This window comes from Dromiciops gliroides, chromosome 4, assembly GCF_019393635.1.
Source record: "Dromiciops gliroides isolate mDroGli1 chromosome 4, mDroGli1.pri, whole genome shotgun sequence".
NCBI classification, from domain to species: domain Eukaryota; kingdom Metazoa; phylum Chordata; class Mammalia; order Microbiotheria; family Microbiotheriidae; genus Dromiciops; species Dromiciops gliroides.
The window spans coordinates 445936746-445960108 of NC_057864.1; the positions used below are offsets into that span (position 1 = coordinate 445936746).

General features: G+C 42.1%; 1 protein-coding gene across 1 annotated transcript in view; it reads right to left on the minus strand.

Moving 5' to 3' along the window:
- The window catches only part of VTCN1 (V-set domain containing T cell activation inhibitor 1), an 81812-nt gene that overhangs the window by 7428 nt on the left and 51021 nt on the right, over positions 1-23363 (minus strand). The window contains 1 exon segment of the mRNA XM_044003548.1: positions 14732-14796. Coding sequence (XP_043859483.1) covers positions 14732-14796 — 65 coding nt within the window.

A 23363-nucleotide genomic window follows, 5' to 3' on the forward strand; every position in this document is an offset into this window, starting at 1 on the left:
AGTTCAAACAGCACAACCCCTTTATGAGGTAGGTAGTATAGGAATTATAATCCCTATTTTATAGATGAACCAACTTGTGTTCCCTACAGCCATAGGATCATATCTTTAAAGCTAGAAGGAGCTTTATATATTTTTTAAATAATAAACATTTTTATTTAAAGTTTTGAGTACCAAGTTCAATGTCTCTCCCCCCCTTCCTGCCCCTCAGGCGGTAAGCAATCAGATACAGGTTACACATGTGCAATTATGTAAAACATTATCATTTCAGTCATTTTGTATAAGAAAACTCAAATAAAAGAAAAAAATGAAAGTAAAAAAATAGCTGTCAATATCAGTTCTTTCTTGGGAGGTAGATAGTATGCTTCACCTTTGGTCCTTTGGGATTGTCTTGAATCATTGTATTGCTAAGAATAGTTGTCATTCACAGTTCATCAAACAATATTGCTGTCACTGTGTACAACATTCTTCTGGTTCTGGTCACTTCACTATACATCAGTTCAAATAAGTCTTTCCAGGCCTCTCTGAAATCATCTTGTTTGTCATTTCTTATAGCACAATAATATTCCATCACCATATAACACAGTTTGTTTAGCCATTCCCCAATTGATGGGCATTCCTTTGATTACCAATTCTTAGCCAACGCAAAAAGGGCTGCTATAAATATTTTTGTACAAATAGATCTTTTTCTCTTTTTTGGGATGTCTTTGGGATATAAACCTAGCAGCAGTATTGCTGGATCAAAACATATGCACAGTTTTATAGCCCTTAGGGCATAGTTCCAAATTGTTCTCCAGAATGGTTGGGTCAGTTCACAACTCCAACAACAGTGAGTTCACATAAAAGGAACTTTAGAGGCTATTGAGTCAGACCACCTTCATTTTACAGGAATGAAGAGCTTAAGTGACATAAAAATTGAGGTATAATGAGCCTAAGTGACCTCCCAACTGAGGTGAGACTTGAAGCCAGGTCTCCATGACTCCAGTCTAATCTCCTATCTACTATACCAAGATATTAAGTCAGGGGTTCTTCTGACTAGAAATACTTTGGTATTTTTTACTGCACCACAGATTTTAAAAGGAAAACTTGTGACTATATCTTGGTCATAGCAAGCATTTAATAAATGATTGATTTGTCAGTCAGTCTCTTAGGTACATGAATGATAAAGACGTTGACAATACAAGTCAATGATTACCCTGAAGAACAGTATGAAATTCATAGGATTATACATTTAGAATTGGAAAAGACCACCTTAGAGGCCATGTAGTCCAACCCTCTTACTTTACAAATACGGAAATTGAGATTCAGAAAGGATGAGTGACTTGCCCACAGTCACATGGATGTGAGTGTCACAGGTAGGAGTTGAAGTCATGTCTTCCTAACTTCCTCATTCAAGTTTAGCACTTTCTCCACTATTCCTATCCTGCTTCTGTCAGTTCTGTGTGATGGATTCCAGATGGGGAAGCAGTTTGTAGTAGAAGGTGATAATGGCAATTCATAGATGATTGTCAGGGCTACCAAGGAGAGAAAGTGAAAAATGGATGAGGGAGGAGAGGTGATGTAGTATTTTTTTTTTTTTAGTGAGGCAATTGGGGTTAAGTGACTTGCCCAGGGTCACACAGCTAGTAAGTGTTAAGTGTCTGAGGCCGGATTTGAACTCAGGTACTCCTGACTCCAGGGCCGGTGCTCTATCCACTGCGCCACCTAGCTGCCCCCAAGGTGATATAGTATTAATGAATTTGGACCTAAAGGACTTTGGAGGCAAAGTAGGCCTGCCACTTATTACCTACTTGACTCTGGGTGGGTCACATCTCTGGACTTAATTTTTCTCATGTAAAAAATAGAATTAGCACTAGAGGATTTCTCTACTCCCTTCCAGCTTCAAGTCTCATTATGACTCCCCTTTTCTCTCCTCTCCTCTCTTTCCAAGGTCAAGTAAGAGAAGAGCAACACTGATACTAGGGACCCATGATCATTCTGGGTGTAGTTTAGATTTGGGGAGTGTTCCAGGGTAGTGGCAGTGGGAGAGGAAAGGAAGAAACAGATACCAAAGAGTTTGTAAAGGTAGGATGGATGGAAATTGGCAGTTGGGTGGATGTATGTGGTGAGAGAGAAGGAAGAGTCAAAATGATTACAAGGTTTCAAGCCTGAGTGGCCAGGAAGTGATGATTCTATCACTAGAAATGGGAAAGTTTGGAGGAAGGATGGTTTTAGGTGGAAGGATGAGTTTAACTTTGGAGTCGTTGAATTTGAGGTTCCAGAAGTATATCAGGGAGGAGAGCACCAGGGAGTTGGAAACACAGGAGCTGTGGAGAGAGGTCAGGGATGATCATTGCAGCCACGGGAACACATGAGAATACTTGCCGTCTTGGGCAACACCCATATTTAAGGGGTGGAAAGAGGACTGAGCCAATAAAGGGAGGAAAAATAAGAAAAAAGAAAGCTGTTCAAACCCAGGGAGGAGAAAGTATTCAAGAGGAGGAGGTGGTCAGTGGTGTTGATGCCTACAGAGAGGTAAAAGGGCAATAAGGGCGGATCTTCTAATTTAGCAAGTAACAGGTTATTGATGACCTTTAAGAGAATAGACCTTCACTACAGTGCTAGGTTCAGAAAGCAAACTGAAAGGGTTGAGAAGTCAATGGATGGTATCAAAAGAAGGTGACTTTTTCTAAGTGTACAGCAGTGAAAAGGAGATGTTAAAGACAATTCCAAAGGACTTAGGATGAAAATGTTATCTGCCTCCAGAGAAAGGCCTGATGGCATCTGAATACAAACTGAAGCATACTATTTTTCACTTTTTTGTTGTTCCAGGTTTTCTTCCACAAAAATGACTAATATGGAAATGTTTTACATGATTGCACATGTATAACCTATATCAAATTGCTTAGCATCTCAAGGAGGGGATAGGGAAGGGAAGAAGGGATAGAATTTGGAACTCAAAAAACCTGCAAATGTTAAAAATTGTTCTTACATGTAATTGGGGGAAAATAAAATATTAAAAAATGTTAAAAAAAGAAAAGGAGGTGAGATATAAGATATCTTAAAGAGATGGCAGATTCTCATGAAAGGTGTGTGTGTGTGTGTGTGTGTGTGTGTGTGTGTGTGTGTGTGTGTGTGTGTGTGTTTAAAGGATAAGGGAGATCTGTCCATGAAGTACCCAATAGATAGAGAGACTGTTTTGTTGTTCATCCTTCATTTTTGAAGAGGACCAACGATATCACGATGTGATGATGTGTGATGTTTTGACTTGAGTATGAAATGGATTGAAGTGAGGCAGAATTTCACAAAGTCATCAGACTCACTCTCTCTTCCAGAGTCATCAAAGTCCAGTGGCAAGATGACTGGCAATGGCCTGGGACACAATGCATGGCCTTGGTGTCTTTGATGTCTGACCAAGCTCTAACCACTCCACGGCACCTGCTGCAGCCAACATCATGTCCAATGGAAGGAATTATTCTCACTTCCCCATTCAGCCAGGGAAATCTGCAGGTGCTTGGTGTAGACACCCCCTAGCCAAGATGATTTTACTAGGGTGTGGCTGCTAACCATGCTACAGTTGCTGGAGGCACAGGTGAGCGTAGTGTGTGATGAGACGGAGACACTGAAGCCTTTGAAGTGGAGGTGAGGGGTGGTGGAAGTGACGGGATCAGAGCTGTGTATTGTGAATATTTTGTTGTGAAGGGAAAGACCAATGTAGCTCACTTAAAGCAGTGTACAGAGGAAGGAGCAGATTTGAAACGGGGAACTTAGTCCCAGGCTTGCCGCTGAATGTCTCTGTGGAATCTTGCCCAAGTTGCTGAACTTCTGAGGGCCTTGGTGTCATCTGTAAAATGACCTCTAAGATCCCTTTCGGTCCTAAAACTGTGATCTGTTCCAAGCAGTGTTGGGTTTATGGTAATGAAGGGTCATTTGCATAAAGGCAAAATTTGTCAAGGAACATTATAGCTCCTGGCCACATTCTCTAAAGAGAGAACAACTGGAAGGTGTTAATAGGGGATATCTGTATAAATACCAGCTACTTTTACAGCTATGAAAGCTAAAGGAAAGTCACCAGGCTCAATTAAAATTAACAAAAAAATTCTTGTGTAATTCTGGGAAGGCTACCAGCACTCTTAAATGCCGGACACACACAAATGAACAATGGAATAGTCTAAATTCATGCAGGTTGTAGCTTAATAGAGGGCATGTGACTAGTGACTAGGTAGGTAGAGAATCAAAGAGCTGGCAGGGACCACCCTCTAGAGTCATCCAGGCTCTCATTTGACAGAGGAATAAGCCAAGGCCACAAGAGGTGAGCCAGGAAGGGTCGGGAAAATAGCCAGAATTTAAATCCAGCTCCTCTGATTCTGAATCTAGTGCTCTTTCCACTATCCCATGGATCAGATGTCCTCCTTTGCTTTTGTAAACTCTTCTTTCAAATCAAATGAGATAATATTTGTAAATATGGTTGGCATATGGAGGCACTTTATAAATTTTTTTCCTTCCCCTCTCCCTCTTTCAGAAGGAGTAAAAAACAATTTGTAAAATCCAAGAAATAAGCAAAGCCAAACAACTGAGGCCTCTATTTGAAAGACTATCCCATCAGTCAAAAGACTCCTATGCCTTTGGCTACACTATAAAGTTGTACTGTTACAGTGCAAACCACAGAATTCTCCAAAGGCAGAGGGTAGGAATGATAATATATAAAGCCAAGGAGAATTCTCTTAAATAAAAATGTACATTATTTGAAAATAGAAATTTCTGGAAAATAATTTACAGTTAAAATATTGCATTATCACATCCATTGCAAAAAAAAGGGTCTTGTTTACCTTTTAGAGGTCAAGACAAATTTGTATTCTTTTGACTTTTATATTAAGAAAAAATTTCCAAAGCCAGTATTTGTGCTTGAGTGTTAAGTCAGATGAGGGTAAATCTTGAACACTGTCAAAATTCGTTGGTTAGTGCAAGGTCTTGATGTTAGGATAGTGTGATTTTAGGTGAGAAAAAATATCCTTGAGTGTGATCAGCCCTTGCTTGCTATTGTGCTTGAAGGTCTCACTTAAAGAGTTCTTGGATTTCTGGTAGCCAAATCCAACACATCTACCTCTTAATTCTGCTCTTCAGATTTTAAGTCAATAGTTGGAATCACTCTGGGAAAACTGTAGAGCAGTGTGACAGAAACTAGACATATACCAATATCTCACATACTCGATCAAGAAAAGATCAAAATACAGACATGATTTAGACATAAAGGGTACTGTAACCTAAGCAAATTAGGGGAGCATGGAAAATTTTACCAGTCAGATCTGTGGATGAGGGAAAAGTTTATGACCAAGCAAGAAAAAGAGAAGATCATGGGAAATAAAGTAGAGAAATTGGATTATATGAAATTTAAAAAGGCTTTGCACAAATCAAGTCAATGCAGCCAAAATTAGAAGGAAAACAGAAAATGGGGGAAATTTTTATATCAAGTTTCCTTGCCTAAAGGCCTCATTTCTCATATATTATGGGGAACTCAGCCAAATTTGTAAAAATAAGAGCCATTCTCCCATTGATAAATAGTCTAAAGATATGAACAAGCAGTTTTCAGAAGAGGATATCAAAGCTCTCAGTAGTCACAGGAAAAAAATACTCTCACTCCTGATTAGAGAAATGCAAATTAAAACAGTTCTGAAGTATTACCTCATACCTGTCAGATTGGCTAACATGACAATTTCTTCATCTGCAGAATGGGGATAATAATGTTGTAGGTGATAGAGAAGCACATGGTGGGCATGAAGATGCAGCAGTATATCAGCAATGAAGAATGATGCACTAAAAGCAGTGTAAAAATATCATCCAGGGGCAGCTAGATGGCGCAGTGGATAGAGCACGGGCCCTGGAGTCAGGAGTACCTGAGTTCAAATCCGGCCTCAGACACTTAACACTTACTAGCTGTGTGACCCTGGGCAAGTCACTTAACCCCAATTGCCTCACTAAAAAAAAAAAAAAAAAAAAAAATCATCCAGGAGATACTCAACCAGAAGAGTGAGGTAGTCCAAGGGACAGTACTCCATTGGCACCTCTACAATATTGAGAAAGCTTGAGAAAGGCCCCCAGCACATTGGATAGAACCCCCATGAAGGAGTTGCAGGAAGGCCTGAGCAAGGGATGTATATTATGGAAAATAGGAGTGGGTCATCACCTGCGCTGTTGAAGGAAATATATAATCAATAACATCAAAGTTTCCTTCAAGTGTAAACATAATAGTTATTATTATTACTGTTTTGTGGCTTTCAGTAGTTTCTGATAACATCTGAGACTATAGCGAAATGAAATACAGTGCTGTAGTTGAGTAGCGTACCCAATTCCAAGGTGTTTTTACTTTTGTTAAAAACCAGACAAACATGTTATTTGCTTATGTAGTAGGTTTTTTAAAAAATTTACAAAGATATCTGTATCTTTTAAAGCAAATAATTCTTGTGATTACCACCTACTAGTATGGGCAGGTTTTCTTCAAAGATGGCTGTGATTAGCATCTTCCTTTGAGTACATTGAAGTTATTACTGAGAGATGTCCCTGGTGATTCTAGGTATAAAGAATTGTCATTTACAAGTCTGGCCTTGGACCAGCCCCAGTGTACTTGTGAAGGGCTAGAATCTGATTCTTTGCATTCTTACTGCTCTCACATTAATACTGTCAAAGAAAGATGTTTCAGGACCACCTGCTGTGCATCAAGTTAGATAAGAAATCTGGCTAAAATTCAGAGAGAAGACAAGGTTTCTTTTCAAGCTTGAAGGGTCCTTGAAGGCTTTCTAATCCTTCCCCTCTGCCCCCCACCTCATTTTACCGAGGCCCATAGCACAGATGACTTCTCAAGGTCACCATGGCAAGTGACAGAGGTGAGTCCTTAAGCCCAGGTTCTCTGACTTTAAGTTTAGTGCTTTCCCCAGTGTGCCATAGGTTCCTTTAAAGCACTGTCAGGATCAAGAGAGAGAAGGAAGCAAAATGCAGAGGAGAGAGTAATGGCCAGGAAGTCCTGGCAGCAGGCTCTCCTAACCAGGGCTATGGCATCCTCATCTGTAAGTTAATGGGCTGGACTAGATTCCTTCCAGTTCGTTCTGTCCTGTCCTATTTATATAGTGGGAGAAAGACTCAGACCGTAAGATGAAAAGAATGGAAAAGCCCGAGAGAAGCAGCAGCAGCAGCTCAAACAAGGCTGGCCTTCAACATGGAACCAAAGCAAAGCTTGTCGAGCCAAAATGGGAAGAAGTGAGCCTCCCACACACCAGTTTGGATTCCAGAATGTATTTCAAGAATCCATGTTGGTCTCTGCTCAAGAGTGGACCTGCTCCAAGGTGGTGGTCCAGAGGCCAAGGAAAGCTCTATGCAAGGTTGGGGAAAGGGAGGAGAGGGGGGCAGCCACATTCTGGGAGCGGCTTGTGGCCACAAAGATCCTGGGAAGGCCACAGAGCTAGGATGGTAAACAACAGGTGGGCTCTCTGACCCAGGCCCGAGTCCACGGGGTCACAAATGGCCAGCTACAGAGCTAGACACTCAGTGAGATTTAGTTCAAGTCAGCAAACATTTATTAAGTACTTAGCATGTACAGGACACTGTGCTAGGTGATCTGGATACAGATTTTTTAAAATGAACTGGTGCTGCCTGGAAGGAGCTTACAATCTAATTGGGGCAGGAAGAATATGACACATACACAAGTAAGAATAATACAAACACGCGATGGGGGCAAAGGAACCATCCAGACAAAGTCTTTTAGGAAAACGAGTGGAGGGTAAGGACACTTTCAGCTGGGGGAGGGGCTGGTTTGAATGAGTCACATCCTGGATATTTGAACAGAAATGGACATGAAAACCACTAGATTATTAATTCTGATACCTGGGTGACTAAGACAAAGTGATTTAATCTGTCTGGACCTTAGTTCCTCATCTGTAAAGTGAGAATTAGTTGACCTCTGAGGTCCCTTCCCCTCAAAATCTGTGATCCCATGTGGATCTCACTCTCTGGAATGAATGAAAGAGACCTTTCTTTCAGGCTCGACAAAGTTCCTCTAAAGTCATTCTTATAGCCACCTTGTGGATGAAGATCAAAGAAAATGAGGGCTCAGAGAGACCACATGGCCCAATGAGTCAGAGCATAGGCTGTTGAATTCAGAGAAGCAAGTTCTAGCCTGGACAGAACCTGAGCTGTGTGACCTTGGGCAAGCCATTCACTTTCTCTGTTGCTCAGTTTCTTCATTAGTCAGACAGCAATAATATCTCATGCTGTCCTAAACTCTGAAGGCCATTGTCCTGATCAAGTGAGATAACCACTGTAAAAGTGCTTTGCAGACATTAAAAGCACTGGGTGACCTTGTGGCATTATTCCATAATCCATGGGGGTTATAACCAGCAGGAGCTCAGGTGTCCTGCCTCTGTGTTTAGGAGCCTAGAATAGAAGAAGAGACCTTCAGAGGTGGAAGGGGTCTTGCCTTATACGTCATCACCTCTATTCTCCTTATTTTGTTGTTGAGGAACCTCAGGGCCAGAGAAATTAAATGATTGGTCCACACCCCCACAAAGTATTAGCAGGGGGTGGGATTTGAACCCAAGTTTCCTGACACCCAGTGTGCTTTCTAGTATATCAGATATTATCATTATCTCACAGTTAGGGATTAATAAATACAGAATGAAGTTGGCTAAAAAAAAAAATGAAAGCTAAGACAAAACTACTTCAAGGTCAACATCATTGTGCATTGATGAATGAATTTTCACCTAATGCAGACTTGAAAAGCTGAGAACCATGTTAATGATTGCCCCCTGATTATGTATGTATGGGTAGCTTGTCCTTCTCTGCCCATATCCCCAACTGCTGTCATCTTATTTAGAGGTGTGGAGCAAGGGGAGGAAAAGATGAAATGCAATTCACAACTTGGAGCTACACTGAACCTCCCAGTTTAAAAGGAGGAGCCCAAGAGATCATCAAGTCTGATTCTTAGCCTTCCCAGGAGGCCACACTGTCCTAAGATTCTTGCCTCATTCATCAGATGCAAGATCTTCCTGAATTATTTGGGCATTCTTCTATACTGCCGACAACAGCAAGAAAAATCCTTGCTGGTATTTGATGCTTCCATAATATAGCCCTTCCATCATTTTCTGCTGAGCCCTACACTTTGTGAAATAATTTACACAAGTATTAGTAACAATTATGAACAGCTGGAGCTTCTCTGGCACCAGAGAACGAATGCACTGAATCCAGGCCCCCAGAGGCACCCTTGAGACATTGTCTCCAGTTTGGCAATCATTTGTGGCACTGAATTACAGCCATCCCCAAACCAGAAAGAGCTACTGTGGAACATTTCCCCTCCCCTAGGTCTTTAAGCAAAGACTGAATGATGACTGTCCAGAGACGTTGAATAATCAAGAACTGACCACCAAGAGCACTATCCCAAAACATTCCCTGTAGGAAATCATGAGGGAAATGGTAGTGTATGGGGTGGTAGAAAGGGCAGTGATCATGGGATGGAAAGGGCTGGGTTCAAGTCTGTCTCTTATTAGCGATATCATAATGTGACATTTACTTCCTGGAACCCTACCTTCCTCATCTGTAAAATGGGGAAAATAATACTTACATGGCTTACCTCACAGGGTTCTTTGTAAGGCTTAGAAGAGATGGTGTTTATATAAAGCCATGAAAATCTAAGCCATTATCATGATGATGATTAAATCAAGGCCAATTTCTGGTCCCAGTTCTGCCAGAGGCGACTGTGGGAATGCGAAGTGAGCTGAAGATGGGGTCATCAAACCCAGAGATACTGAAGAAGCTGGTTGATGAAAGAGAAGGAAATGCCTCTCCCCATCAATTCTTATTAAAATAATGGAACAAATATTACTAAGAGAAAACATCTGTCAATTTGAGGGTAATGTAGCTATGCATAGCAGGAGTTTATAAAGAACCAGCCATGCTGGACGAAAGCAGATTGCTTTTTGGATAAAAATAGGCAATTAGTAAAGCTTATGAAAGGAGCGAAATGGTAATGATGTATCTCAATTTCAGTAATAGCGCTACTCACCAAATTAATTTAAATGGGTTGGCCTTGAGCCCACAGGTAGGAAATGAACTGAAACTTCTTAGAGCGGACATAATGATTGAAAACAGGCACCTGTGGCGAGCCGCAGGGACGTGCTGCGGGCTCGGGCCCCATTTACTGTTTTCATTAATGCTGTGGCAGATGGAATGAACATCAATGTTAATTAAGTCTGAAGATATTAAACTAAATTTTGTCACAAAAACAAATCTAAACTTTGAGTTTGCAAGGGTGCCCAACACATTGTTTGCGTGTGGTAGAAGCTCAATACAGATTCATTCAGTTTATTAGGATTCCTTGCTGAGGTCCTGGAGATAGTGCCTGCCCACCACCCTTGTTCAAGTCTGCCTCTTGCCTAGACTATTGCAATGCCTTCATCAATCTCCATGCCTCCAGTCTCTCCCCCTAGTTTATTGGAGAGGCTGTGGTGCAATGGTTAGAGTCCTGGGATCAAATACTACCTCTGATACTTTGTAGCTGGGAGGCCATGGGTAAATCATAATGTCTCCAACCCTCAGATTCTTCAGCTGGAAAATGAGATGCTGGGTAAGATGGCCTCTGAGGTCCCTTCTAGTTCTGAATCAATGGACCTGTGAACCATTGTCAGTACAGCTACCAAACTAATTTTACCAAACCACAAGCCTGACTATCTCACCTCCCCTACACAAGAGGCTTCCAGACCTCCCTGTTGCTTCTAGGATACATTACAAACTCCTTTGTTCGGCATTGAGAGTCCATCACAATCTGGCTCCAGCCTAACTTTCTATCATTTTTCATTGCTTGAGCTCTGATTCCAGCCAATCTGCTTGCTTGTAGTTCCCCAGTCCAGGATGCTGGATCTCTCCTTTCTGGGCCTTAGGACAATCTACCTCCTAAGTCTGCAGCATTGTCTCCACCTCTTGTTTCTTGGATTCCGCCTAACTGTCAAGGCTCTGCCCAAGGGACACCTCCCACATGATGCCTAATCCCGATCCTGATCCACTCCGCCTGTAGTTAGTGACCTCCCAGCCTCTGAACTTACTTGGTATTTACTTTGTATATACCTCTCTGGCCACATGTTTCCCCTCAGTCAAACTCATGGAGGACAGCAACTACTTTCTTTTGGTCTTTGATGCAAAATGCCCGACACAACACATGGTAGAAGCTCAAGAAATACTTGTTGAATAGAACAAGTGTGGGTATGAACTGCTACTACAGAGTTCAATTTGAAGAAAAAATTGTGGCTATAAGAGTGCCTCATCTATTGTAGATGCCCTATTAAGTAGTCCAAACGCTCCACTGATGTCCATACAGTATTAGAATAAGGAGAGGAATCCCCCTAGCCTAGTAAGTGAGTGGGTCCTCTGGGAGGATTTCTGGAAAGATTTGGATAGGATGAGAAGGCATGGATGGGTTGTGATCTTCAGTGATTTGGGAATTACCCACCCACACTTATGAAATCATGATTTCATTAGAATGTTGAAGGCCTCTATTTGGCGCAGTGGATAGAACTCAGGGCCTGGAGTCAGGAAGATCAGAGCTCTGATCTGAGCTATGTAGCTCTTGCTCAATTCACTTAATCTCTGCCTCAGGAGCCTCAAATTTCTAAGTAACATATATATATATATAGTGAGAATCAGGGTGCCACCCCCTGCTGAGAAAGACATTGTGAGAACCAGGGTGATGCCCCCCTGAAAAGAAAGCATTTGACTAAGTGTCCAGAAGCTGCCTGGTGTCCGGAAGTTACCTCTATAGAACTGCCTATAAGTCATGTCAATCAATGCTACCAGCCAATTAGCTTGGAGCTGTGTGGGGGGGACGGCCCTGCTTCCTGTTTCACAGGGGGCTTCTGGGAGAAGCCACTGAGGATTGCCCTTTTTTCATTCTGGGACTTTGGGTTGGTGGAAGAGAGAGAGAGAGAGAGAGAGAGAGAGAGAGGAAAGGAGATAGGCTGTACTCCATGGGTTATCTTTACTTTTTAATAAATGCTTAAAAGCCTAAACTGTTGTCAAATTTATCTGTAAATCTTAGCTAATTTTTCCCCCACACTGAGGTCAGGTCAGGCGACCACACACTAGATTTTAAACATCACAATAATAAACCCCAGCTACATTCCCTAAACTTGGGACAATTATAGGGCAACGACATATAGTTTTAAACTCCACAGTGAGATAATATTTGTAAAGTCCTTTGCAAACCTTAATGTGTTATATAAATGCTAGCTACTATTAAGTAAAGTTATATTATTTATTGCAACAAAGTATACTCATATTCAAATTCTCAAAACCAGTAGTGGTTCAGAAGGGTATATATTATAGGATATATAGGCTATATTATATATCTATATCCATATATATGTACACGTCAAGAGGAAAGGTGATGTATATAGTTCATTCAGCCTGATGTGACAACCACTGGTCAACCGAGAAGTCAGTTGCTGCACAGCTTGGTGACCTGGGGATGGATCAGTAAGAAGGCCAGAAGCCTCTTGAAAAGTCCCAGTAGCTGAGCTCTTGAGATAATGCTCCCCATATAAAGTTTTGCCAGTTTCATGCAGAATATTCGCAGTTTTGCAATGACCTCATTATTCATGTGCTCAGACAAGGAAGGGGAGGGGGAGCTTAAGGCTTCCTGGCCTTTGGTGTTCCCAAACACTTTGGTGCTGAAAAAAAATCCATCTTCTTACCACCACTACTTTCTGATGATGTGCTCTGGCTACAAATAATGAGACATCACGATCACAAAAGGACTAAAATTGGAAGCAACTTGGGGCAGCTAGGTGGAGCAGTGGATAAAGCACCGGCCCTGGATTCAGGAGTACCTGAGTTGAAATCTGGCCTCAGACACTTGACACTTACTAGCTGTGTGACCCTGGGCAAGTCACTTAACCCCCATTGCCCTGCAAAAAAAAATGTAAGCAACTTAAAGGACAGTGGAAAAACAGAAGTAGACTATCTTACATTATTTGGGACTAATGACATAGAAAAAAATGAGTCAAAAATGTTATTGAGGATGTGAGTATGTATAGAAAAGGAGATGGAACAGTCATATAGGAAAAATAGAAGACAAGAAGGCATGCCAAATAGTAAATTTGTCTTCTCAAGTTATAAACAGAACTGGACGTACACATCCCATGAAGGATTTATGGGTAAAACTTGGGTGAGAAGTTAGGAAGAAGAAGGGACATTGTACGAACAAAGACTGCATTGTCTATCAATCAATCAATCAATAAACATTTATTAAGTACCCATTTTGTGCTAGGTACTGCGTTGTGCTTGGAGATATACAGAGGCAAAAGACAGTCCCTGCCCTCAAGTTCCCTACAGTCCAGCCAGCCAGCTGATGGAACCATCATACTGAAGACCTGTAACAGGTGCTGTGGCAAAGCCCAGAAAGCCTGGGCTGAGTGATTGCCATTAGAACAAGTACATTCCCAGGACCACTGCCATCTACAAGGAGGGAAATCATTCTCAAGTGCAGAAAATGCAAAGGTAAAGGGGTGAAGGGACAGCTCTTATCACAGACTGACTGCAGGAGGAAATGAGCAGCTCCGAGCCTGTCCTCTGCCTGAATTCAGACCACAACCAGAATGGGATGTTCATTTCTGGATTGGACATTTATTTTTAGGAAGGGCACTGACTCACCAAACCCCATACCTAAGAGGGGAACTAAAAGGGTGAGGGTCCTGGAAATAATTTCCATATGACAGCCAGTTAAAGGGGTTGATGATTTTTAGCCTGGAAAAGCGAAGACCCAGAGAAGATAATATGTCTCTTCAAGTATCTGAGGGGCTGGCCTGTGGAAAGAGGAATTTGCTTTGTTCTCTTTAGCTCCAGAGCGCAGACCCAAGAGTAATGGATGGACATTGAAGAGAGACAGATCTGGGCTTCATATACGGACATATTTCCTCATAAGCAAAGCTTTTCAAGAGTGAAATGGACTGCCCTAGGCGTCAATAGAGATCATCCAGCAGAGACTGACTATGACTGTTTCTCAGGAATATTGTAGAGGAGACACTGAGGTAGTAGACATTGAACCAGGCAACCTCTGGGGTATCTCCCAAGACACCAAGACATGAACTGTATTAAAGTGCAAAGGTGGGGCAGCTAGGTGGCGCAGTGGCTAAAACATGGGCCCTGGATTACAGGAGGACTTGAGTTCAAATCTGACCTCAGATACTTGACACTTACTAGATGTGTGACCCTGGACAAGTCATTTAACCCTCATTCCCTCCCCACCCCTGCCAAAGTGCAAAAGAAAAGCAGGGAATGTTTGCCAATGTGCACAATTCAGGTTCTTTGACTATAAATGTTGGTTGAATGTGTGTCAGGTGCTTCAGAGAAATAGCCTGTCCACCAGAAGGCAGAGGTGACTTTGTATAACTCAAAACATAAGCTGCATTCAGAAAGCAGTCATCCACACTGGTGTGGCATCTGTCGCTGACATCCTACAGTGGCCACAGTGAGTTTTGCCTTTGTCTAAAATAAGGGAACAAAAACTAAGAACTGTTAAAGACTTCACTGGCAGCCTCATTGTCAAACAGGGTGATCTCCTCAGGTCACCTACTTGGGGAGCTGACTGTGAGTCCCAGGACCTTTACCTGGAGAGTGTGGTTGCTCCCAGAAGGGCTAGGCCTGTGAGAAGGGGACCTTATGGTAAAATGGGAATGGACTGTCTGGGAGGACTCTCCATCTCCTACAACAAATCACATACCTGAAATGCCAAAGCCGATGATGAGTGCAATTGCTCCCGCCAGAATTATGATGATGCTAATAATGCTACAGAAAACAAAACACAGAAATGAGGGATTATTCAATGAACTTTCTTCGTCCCAAATGATAGAGCTCTTTACAGCTTGTCATAGATAGCCAGAAACTGACACTCCGGAGAGGAAGAAAAGGCAGGTTCACCAGGGCTCGGGGCCAGATGTGGAAAGGTGCCCTGGGTCAATAATGAGACTCATGTGTCAGGACACCAGCAGCCACCCCACTGTTTTGTGTGTCATGGTTAGCTTTGGCTCATGCAGAGTAAAGAGACCAAGACCAGAACTGGGGATGGTGGGCAGAAGTAGGGGCAGAACTGCACTGGGAAGGTTTGCCCAGGCAGTGCCACCTACCTAAGCACATATTTGTCAAGCGTTCTTAGTCATCCCCACACCAAGTTTATTAAACAGAACAAGGACAACAAACAAGCACAAGGAGGCAAAGAACAATACTGTAGAGAGAAGGAAGCACCTTAAACCCTGAATAGTTTCATTGTCTCCAGCTCCCCTTGGTTCAGGTGCCTGCCCACCCCGATGAACAACAGATCTCAGACACAGAGCCTGAATATACGGCTAACTCCCTTGGGGGTCAGTGATCATCAGGAATGTTGGGACTGCCCTCAGCACAGTTTACTGATATGGAGGCATGAAACCAACATTTGCTAATTTCCCAGAAGAGTCAAAACTAGCCCAGTCCCCTTCCTCCTCTCTGTCCCCGGAGCAACTTCAATACACATTATTAATCTAAGCGTGTGAAGTGTAGGTGCAAACGAGACAAGGGGCCAGAGGCTGGGCTACCTTTGGTTGCTGTCTTGCTGCCCTGAAGCACACTTGTCCTTTGGCTTTGAATCATATGGACTGTTAGAACTGAAAGGGACCTTGCTCTTCATAAGATCATAGGCTTTAAAGTCAGAAGAAACTGGGGTGGGGGTGGGGTGGAGAGGAGCTAATCAGACACACTCATTTTACAGATCAGGAAACTGAGACCCAAGTGACTCATTCAAGGTTACACAGCTACTTGGTGGCAAAACGAGACTAGATCTTGGCATTCTGCTAGAAGTTTTCTCTTAAATGTTATCAGGAAATCAGACCTTGAAGGAAGGCCCCTCCTTCAGAAACAAAGAACCTTAGAGGCATGCAATGGAAGATCAGCTGACAGTCCCACAGAATCTCATCTACTCTGGGGTCTCACAGAGAGGTGCCTCCCCCCAGCCCTCGCTATTTCCCTTTGGTGAGCTTTATTTCTCTCCCTAGTCCCATTCCTTTAACACAGATAAATGACTACATGGGGACTACCTTCCACATGATTCAGTTCAATTCAACAAGTAGTCTAAGCTCATACTTGGCTCAGGGTACTGGGCCAAGCTTTGGCGATACAAAGATGAGAATTCTACTTGGGGAATACAACATGTCGACAGATGAATAAATGAAAGATATATACCAAAGTAATAACAGGTATGGAATGGAAGGAAAAGGGATGGCAATGGTAACATTGTCCTTGTCCTTTGAATCTTGCTCCTCTCCTACCTGTCTTCCCATGATGCCATAGTTGGATTGATTTATGAGGTTGCTTCCAAAGAACCTAAGCAAGGGGAAAGGGGGAAGACAAATGAATTGGAGTCAATTAAAAAAAAACAACAAAAACCACAAGTGACAATAGGGTAGTGTTAGTATTTTCATGTTAGTTTAACCTACTGATGCAATTGTGTTAGATTGGACTCCTTCCCCCAGAGGGAAGAGGGGGAAGTGGTAAATAGATTTTAAAATCTGGCTCTTAAAGTTTACAAGCTGCATATAGTTCATTGGACTCAGTTCTTAGTCTGGCCAGATAACGATTCTTACTAAATTTGTGCAATAAAGAAAACACTAAATTTTATAGATCAAGATAAATGTCTTTATATACAGAAAACTGAGGAATGCCCAAATGTTGTTTTCCAAATTTTTTCTACTTGTTTCTATTTTGGTTTGACTAGCTTGAATTTTTTTGTAAGTATACTCGTATATAGTTTGCATTTGGTAGATTGAAAATTATGATTGGAAGAAAGTTGGGTTTTGAAATGATTCTGATATGATGCATTTTACAATGTGGGAAGGGGAGGCAGGAACTGGCCTTCCCTCTGGGCATGAAGGAACAAAGGCAATAAAGCAGCAGGATACGGGATGGCCTCAATCTTCTGAGTCTCCAGGATCTGCACCTCACTGGATAGCAAAGTTGTATCCTCAAAAAGGAATGTGGTCTTGAAGACTCCTACTTCCTGTTAGGAGAGAAACAAGACCAACACTGGGGGAAGTGGTAGGGGAAGGAAGAGGCATATTTATGATTCCTCCCTCTGGGCTGATTTCCTAGCAGTTTGATAGTAATTCCCTCAAGTCATTGTCAGTGAGGCCCAGGCAAAGCCTTTTCACCTGAAAATCACTTTGAAGTACTGGGTTGAACAGTGGCAACTCTCATAAATGAAAAGCTCTTGAGGGAAAGTTTGTGTTATAACTAGGAGATGGATTTGTAGTTTAACTATAAGAGATGATGAGGCCAAATCTAAAGATGAAGGGGACAGCTAGGTGGTACAGTGGATAAAGCACCCACCCTGGAATCAGGAGGACCTGAGTTCAAATCTGGCCTCAGATACTTGACATGTATTAGCTGTGTGACCCTGGGCAAGTCACTTAACCCTCACTGCTCTGCAAAAAACAAAAAACAAAACAAGAACAAATCTAAAGATGAGAGGGCTGAACGTGGTTGTAAACAGCATGGAAAGACCCAATAATAGAAAGAAAGAGGGAATGCTGTTTAAGATCAATGCCACCAGTAGATAATTGGTCTTTGTAAGGAGAACAATTCCATCCACTGAGACTAGAGCAAAGACGTGGAAAGGGTTTCAGAGAAGCGGAGAGACTAGGGACATCGACTGGGTAGATTATGGTGAGGAGTCTTTCAGGGAAGAATGGAAGGATAGCTCTGCAGTGATATGGGTGGGGGCGGGGGGGCCTGTATTGTGTGAAAAGTGCTGTGCTGAACCCTAGGGATGACACAGAGATACTATTGTGTAGAGGTGAGAGCACTGGGTTCTGAAGTTTCTGCCTCTACTGCTTCCTAACAGTATGACTGCACAGTATATTGCACCTCTTGGGGCTTCAGGTACCTCTTCTCTAAAATTGTGATAAACCTGCTTTTCTCATAGAGTTGTTGTGAAGGCTTACTGTGATAATATCTCACATGTGTATAATACTTTAGCTTAGAAGGCACTTAATGTACATCACTTCATTTTGTCCTCCCAATAGCCCTATGAGGCAGATGCTGTTATAGTCATTTTTGCACACAGGCAAAGTGAGATCCAGAGAAGTCAAGACGTTTGCCTAGGATCTTACAGCTAGTGAACGGCTAGAGGTGGGCTTTTGTTTCCTGACTGGGAGCCCAATATTCTGTCTGGTGAAGTTAAATGAGATCACACATGTAAAATGCTCCATAAACCTTAAGACACTCTATAGATGTCTATGATGGCGGTGATGATGCCACATGCTGATATATGGGGGATGGGTTACCTTGCAGTAATATCTCAAGATCAGCTATCTTGTTTGTGTTTAAGTCTGCCTTCCTTCCTTCTCTCCTTCCTTTTATCCCTCCCTCCTTTTTTTTCTCTCTCTTTTTCTTTCTTTCTTTCTCTTTCTCTCTTTCTCTCCTTCTCTTTCCCTGGTTGAAGAATTCTTTCTACAGCTGTCGTAAACTAATGGAAAAAGTGATCCTGAATCACAGACTGGCAAAAGACCCACAACAAAGAGATGCTGCTGAAATGAGGATGAGGTTCCATTGTACAAAGCAGAACCACTCCTTCCCATATCACAATGGCTATTCATTCCCAAAGAGAAGGGACCCTCCTGCTACATTATGATAGGCTGTCCTATATCAGCCTCCTCCTATTATTTTAGTCCTTGGGGTATGAAAGTATCATTAATCTAAAGTTGGAAGAGACCTCAGAATCACATATGCTTGAATATTTCCACTAGTTTGGCATTGCTTAGCCTAGCCTCCACAATTGAAGTCCTTGAACAGAATTTTTTTTTCCCCTTCTTGGGCTATCTCAACAGATTACCTCTGCTTAACCACTCATTCTCAACCTAGGCATTAGGAGATTACACCTAAAGCTGGCCACCACTTATAGATCATGAGGAAATCTGCCCTAGCCGATCATGGAATAATTATCCTGACTTTCAGGGAGTCAGTGACACAACTGTCAAGGAGAGATCAGGGTGATTCTCCAAGATCTCGGGATGTCCCCATTTGAATGGCATTAGACATCCTTTCCAATGCAGCTCTGAATGGGGTTCCCTGACCAGAAGTGTTCCGAAAAAGGCCCAGACCACTGATGGTACATTCAGGTAACGGAGCTGAAAATCTAGGCCTTTACCCCATACATTAGGGAGTCTTCATTTGGGGATTTGGAAGCCACCATAATATAAACTTCCTTATTTAGTTTGTAACCCCCAATCTCAAACCCAAGATGTACCAAGCGTGATGAATCTGCTAATGCCTTCAACATACTTTCTAGGTATTCATTTTAGATTTATGGCTTCATGCTTGTGGGTGAGGACAGGTAACTGACATAGGAAACAATGCAACATACCTGCCGGGAGCCCCAGGGGATGCACTTTTGTATGTCCTCAATGGAAGAACAGAATACTTTGGACCAAAAGGCTGGAGTGAGACATTCATTAAGTGTAGACCCTAAGACCCAAAAGATTCCACCATGCCCTGCTCTCCTCATTTCTCCCACTTACTATTTGGGGGCAGCGTGGCACAGTGGACTTGCACAGTGACTTGCTCTGGAGTCAGAGGTCCTGGGTTCAAATTCTTCCTATGATAATTACTATCCCTGTCACCTTGGGCAAATCTCTTTGCCTCTCTGGGTCTCAGTTTCCTCATCTGTAAAATGAGGAGGTTGAACCAGATGGCGAACTATGAAGGTCCTCCACCCCTAGATCCTTGATATTATGCCTGGAATATTTCTAATTGACGAGGATGTTCATATGCCAGATTTATTAGAGTTCCAGGTCCCTTTGTCTATCAGAAGTAAGCACAATAGCCTCTAACTCCCCATGACCACTCAGGACTAGCCTGCAAATTCTGGGCAGGTTTCCTGACACCGTTGTGGGTTCTACATTGTCTGTCAGGAACCCTGGGTAGTGAGGCAGGGAAGTTGCATCCTCAGTATCCCTTGTCTACTAAACTGGTTTGTCCACTACCAATAAACTCCATAATTAGATCAGCTGAGTGTAATACGGCTCTGTCTCTGAATAATGAATTGCATGACTGGACTAGTGGACCTACTTATCCATCCCCTACCCTATTATAGGATCGAGACATTTGCCTAATACATATCCCTTGGTGCCAATCCTTTCCATATGTTAACAAGCTCCTCAGTCATGCTAAGATCACCTGATGTTTGTTTTGAATTGATATTCCCTTGGGAGACGACTTAGTCTAATTAAGAACCACAGAAAGAGGTATCAATAATCAAAGCAGCCGAACATAACATCATGTAGCTATTCTCTGCTGCCTGGAGAAGCATCAAGGCTTGGGAATGGGGGTGATACGAAGAAAAAAGATGCTTTCTCTTTTCTCCTCCATTGATTGACTTTTATTTTTTCTTTTCAAAAGAGCTTGAATTAGGCACCAACTCATCTTCCTCCTCCCCCCCTCCCCCAATGTTAAAGTCCTCAAAAAAATTCAAATGTGCTTTGGCAGTGTATGACTGAACGCAGAAAGTCCAGTGAGAAGGCTGTTACAATAGTCAGGGCAAGAAGTGATGGCCCCAACCAGTGTGATGGCAATGACAGCAGATACAAGAGCTACTGCAGAGATTGGATCACCAGGATGTGGCAACCAGAGGGTCTAGAGAGGAGGGGAAATAGGGCAAAGAGACAAAAATGGAGTGTTCCATGATCTGTTCTTAGTAAACCCATGCTAGCTTCTAAATTCTCCCCAACCATCTGTTTAATAATCCATTCTAGAATTTTGCCTGGGACTGACATGAAGCTCACAGGCCTATTGATAGTGGATGTGGTAGTGGGCCAAAGTGTGCAGCCCAGCCCTCAAGGGTCAGTCCAACAGAACCATGACAGCCAATCAAATGAGCAGTTCAAACTGTCCATTTCAGATTCATCAGCATTTTGCTCCAATATCACTCTTAAGTCTACCTCTTGTACCCTAGATATTCCATACCCCAAGAAACCGGGTCTCCCTGATACCTCGACACAAATTGTCAGTTTTGCTCCTGCTTACCCAAATTGCCCACTGGAAATAATTTCCCCATTCCGACTTTATTTTCTATCCCTAAACTGCACCTTATAGATGTCTCTCAAGAGAGACTTCTACGTCAGGGCTTCTTAAACTTTTTTCACTTACAATCCCTTTTCACCCAAGAAATTTTTGCTTGACCCTGGATATAGAGGTAAATAAAATAGGTATACATAACCTTTTTAAATGTTTTTTTCTTTTTTCTTTTTTGGTGAGGCAGTTGGGGTTAAGTGACTTGCCTAGGGTCACACAGCTAGTAAGTGTTAAGTGTCTGAGGCTGGATTCGAACTCAGGTCCTCCTGACTCCAGGACTGGTGCTCTATCCACTGTGCCACCTAGCTGCCCCAACATAACCTTTTACTGTTGCCAAATTTTCTACGACCCCCACATTCAGTTATATGACCCCATATAGGGTCACAATCCACAATTTAAGAAGCTTTGTTCTAGGTAATATCATTTTGCTTGCCCCCATCATATCTCCCAAGTCCTTTCTTGTAAAGATTTCTGGTTGCTGGTCATATTGTCCCTTTGGCCAGAAATCAGAACAATATTTACTCATCTCCAGATTCCAGGCCTCTACTCTTTGCCACAATTCCTCAAACATCATTAATTCCTCAGTGATTAGTGAATCTCCAGTACTTGGGATATGATTTGTTCAGGACATAATACTTAAACATATTTAGAGATGTTAGGTGTTCCCTTATTATCTCCAAACCTATCTTTGATTATGCTGCCCTCAAAGCAGAGGAAATATAGGGAGAGAATGGGTATTAAAGGGTTTCTCAAACCTTAGATCACCATATAAATGCTGTCTACCATTAGCCTCCTCATCATTATCACTAACTATATATATTTTTGTTCTGTTCTTTTTTTGGGGGGAGGGCAATTGGGGTTAAGTGACTTACCCAAGGTCACACAGCTAGTAAGTGTCACGTGTCTGAGGTCGGATTTGAACTCAGGTCCTCCTGACTCCAGGGCCAATGCTCTATCCACTATGCCACCTATCTGCCCCTTATATATATTTTTGTCTGCGTTGAATAGCACTTGGAGAGGTCTACTTTTAAATTTTTTTTTTTTTACAAAAATGAGTACTTTCAGAGTGAAATAAGCAGAATTAAGAAAAACAATGTGCACAATAACTACAACAATGTCAACAGAAAGGATAGAAAAAAAATCCCCAAATTGAACACTATGATCATGATGACTAAGCTTGACCTTGGAGAAGAGTTGAGAAAATGTTTTCTCTCTTCCCTTTTTTTGGAGATGTGATGGACTATGGGTAAGGAGCATCACAGATACTGACAAATGGCTGGTGTGTTGGTTAGTTTTGATGAGATGCTTATTTTTCCCCTCTTTTAAAATCTCTGTTATAGGAGATGACATTGGGTGGGAGAAGGGGAGAGATATATTTAGAAATAAAGCTCACATAAAAACAAAAGATAACAATACAAATAAGCTTTTCCTAAATGAGTGCTTTTTGTACATGCTTGATGCTGGACAGAATACCGGGTCCAGAACATACCATTACTTTGTCTTTCTGTTTTGTTTATGGCTGTGGTTCCATCTTGTCTCTTCTTTTTGCCTATTTCTAATAAACTAGACATAACTAAGAATTGTTAGAATCCTGCAAGTTCACCTGCTTTATCTCTCTTTGCACATACAGAGAAATAGATTTTAAAATTCAGCTGATAAATTTAAATGATCTGAATTGACTTTTAAATCTAATATACTAGGTAAGATGAGAATGCTCTGTTAAAAGAGACAGAAGGAGAAAGGAAGAACCTCTAAGCCATCTGCTAACCTGGGTTAAGGACAGCATGAGCTGCTCAGAGAAAAAAATGAGCCAGCACCACATGGAGATGCCAAAGAGGCAACAGGGTCAGCCATCTTTGCTCTTGGATGGAACTTCACCTGGGCCATTTTTGTGAATTGTGGCAACTCTGGGTAGAGGAAGGAGGCACCAACTCTAAGGAGCTTTCTTGATTCTCTGAAGATTCACACGTGAATTCTTTCTGTGTTTATCACTGTGGTAAGTCTGTCCTCAATTTGCTCTTTTCCTTGAGCTGAATGCTTATGGAGGAGCTGGGGACGCAATTGAGGTTAAACAATCTGAGAATGATACTGAGTTGCCAGAGTTTCTCTGGGTGAGGACAAAAAAAAACCCCAGACAAAGTAACTTTTTGTGATAGGTTTCCCAAAATTGTCCTGGGGTCCTCAGTAGGGATATCATGGTTACAGATATATTTGAATTTCCCCAAAAATTTTCATTTTCTGTTTATAAAGGGGCTAGA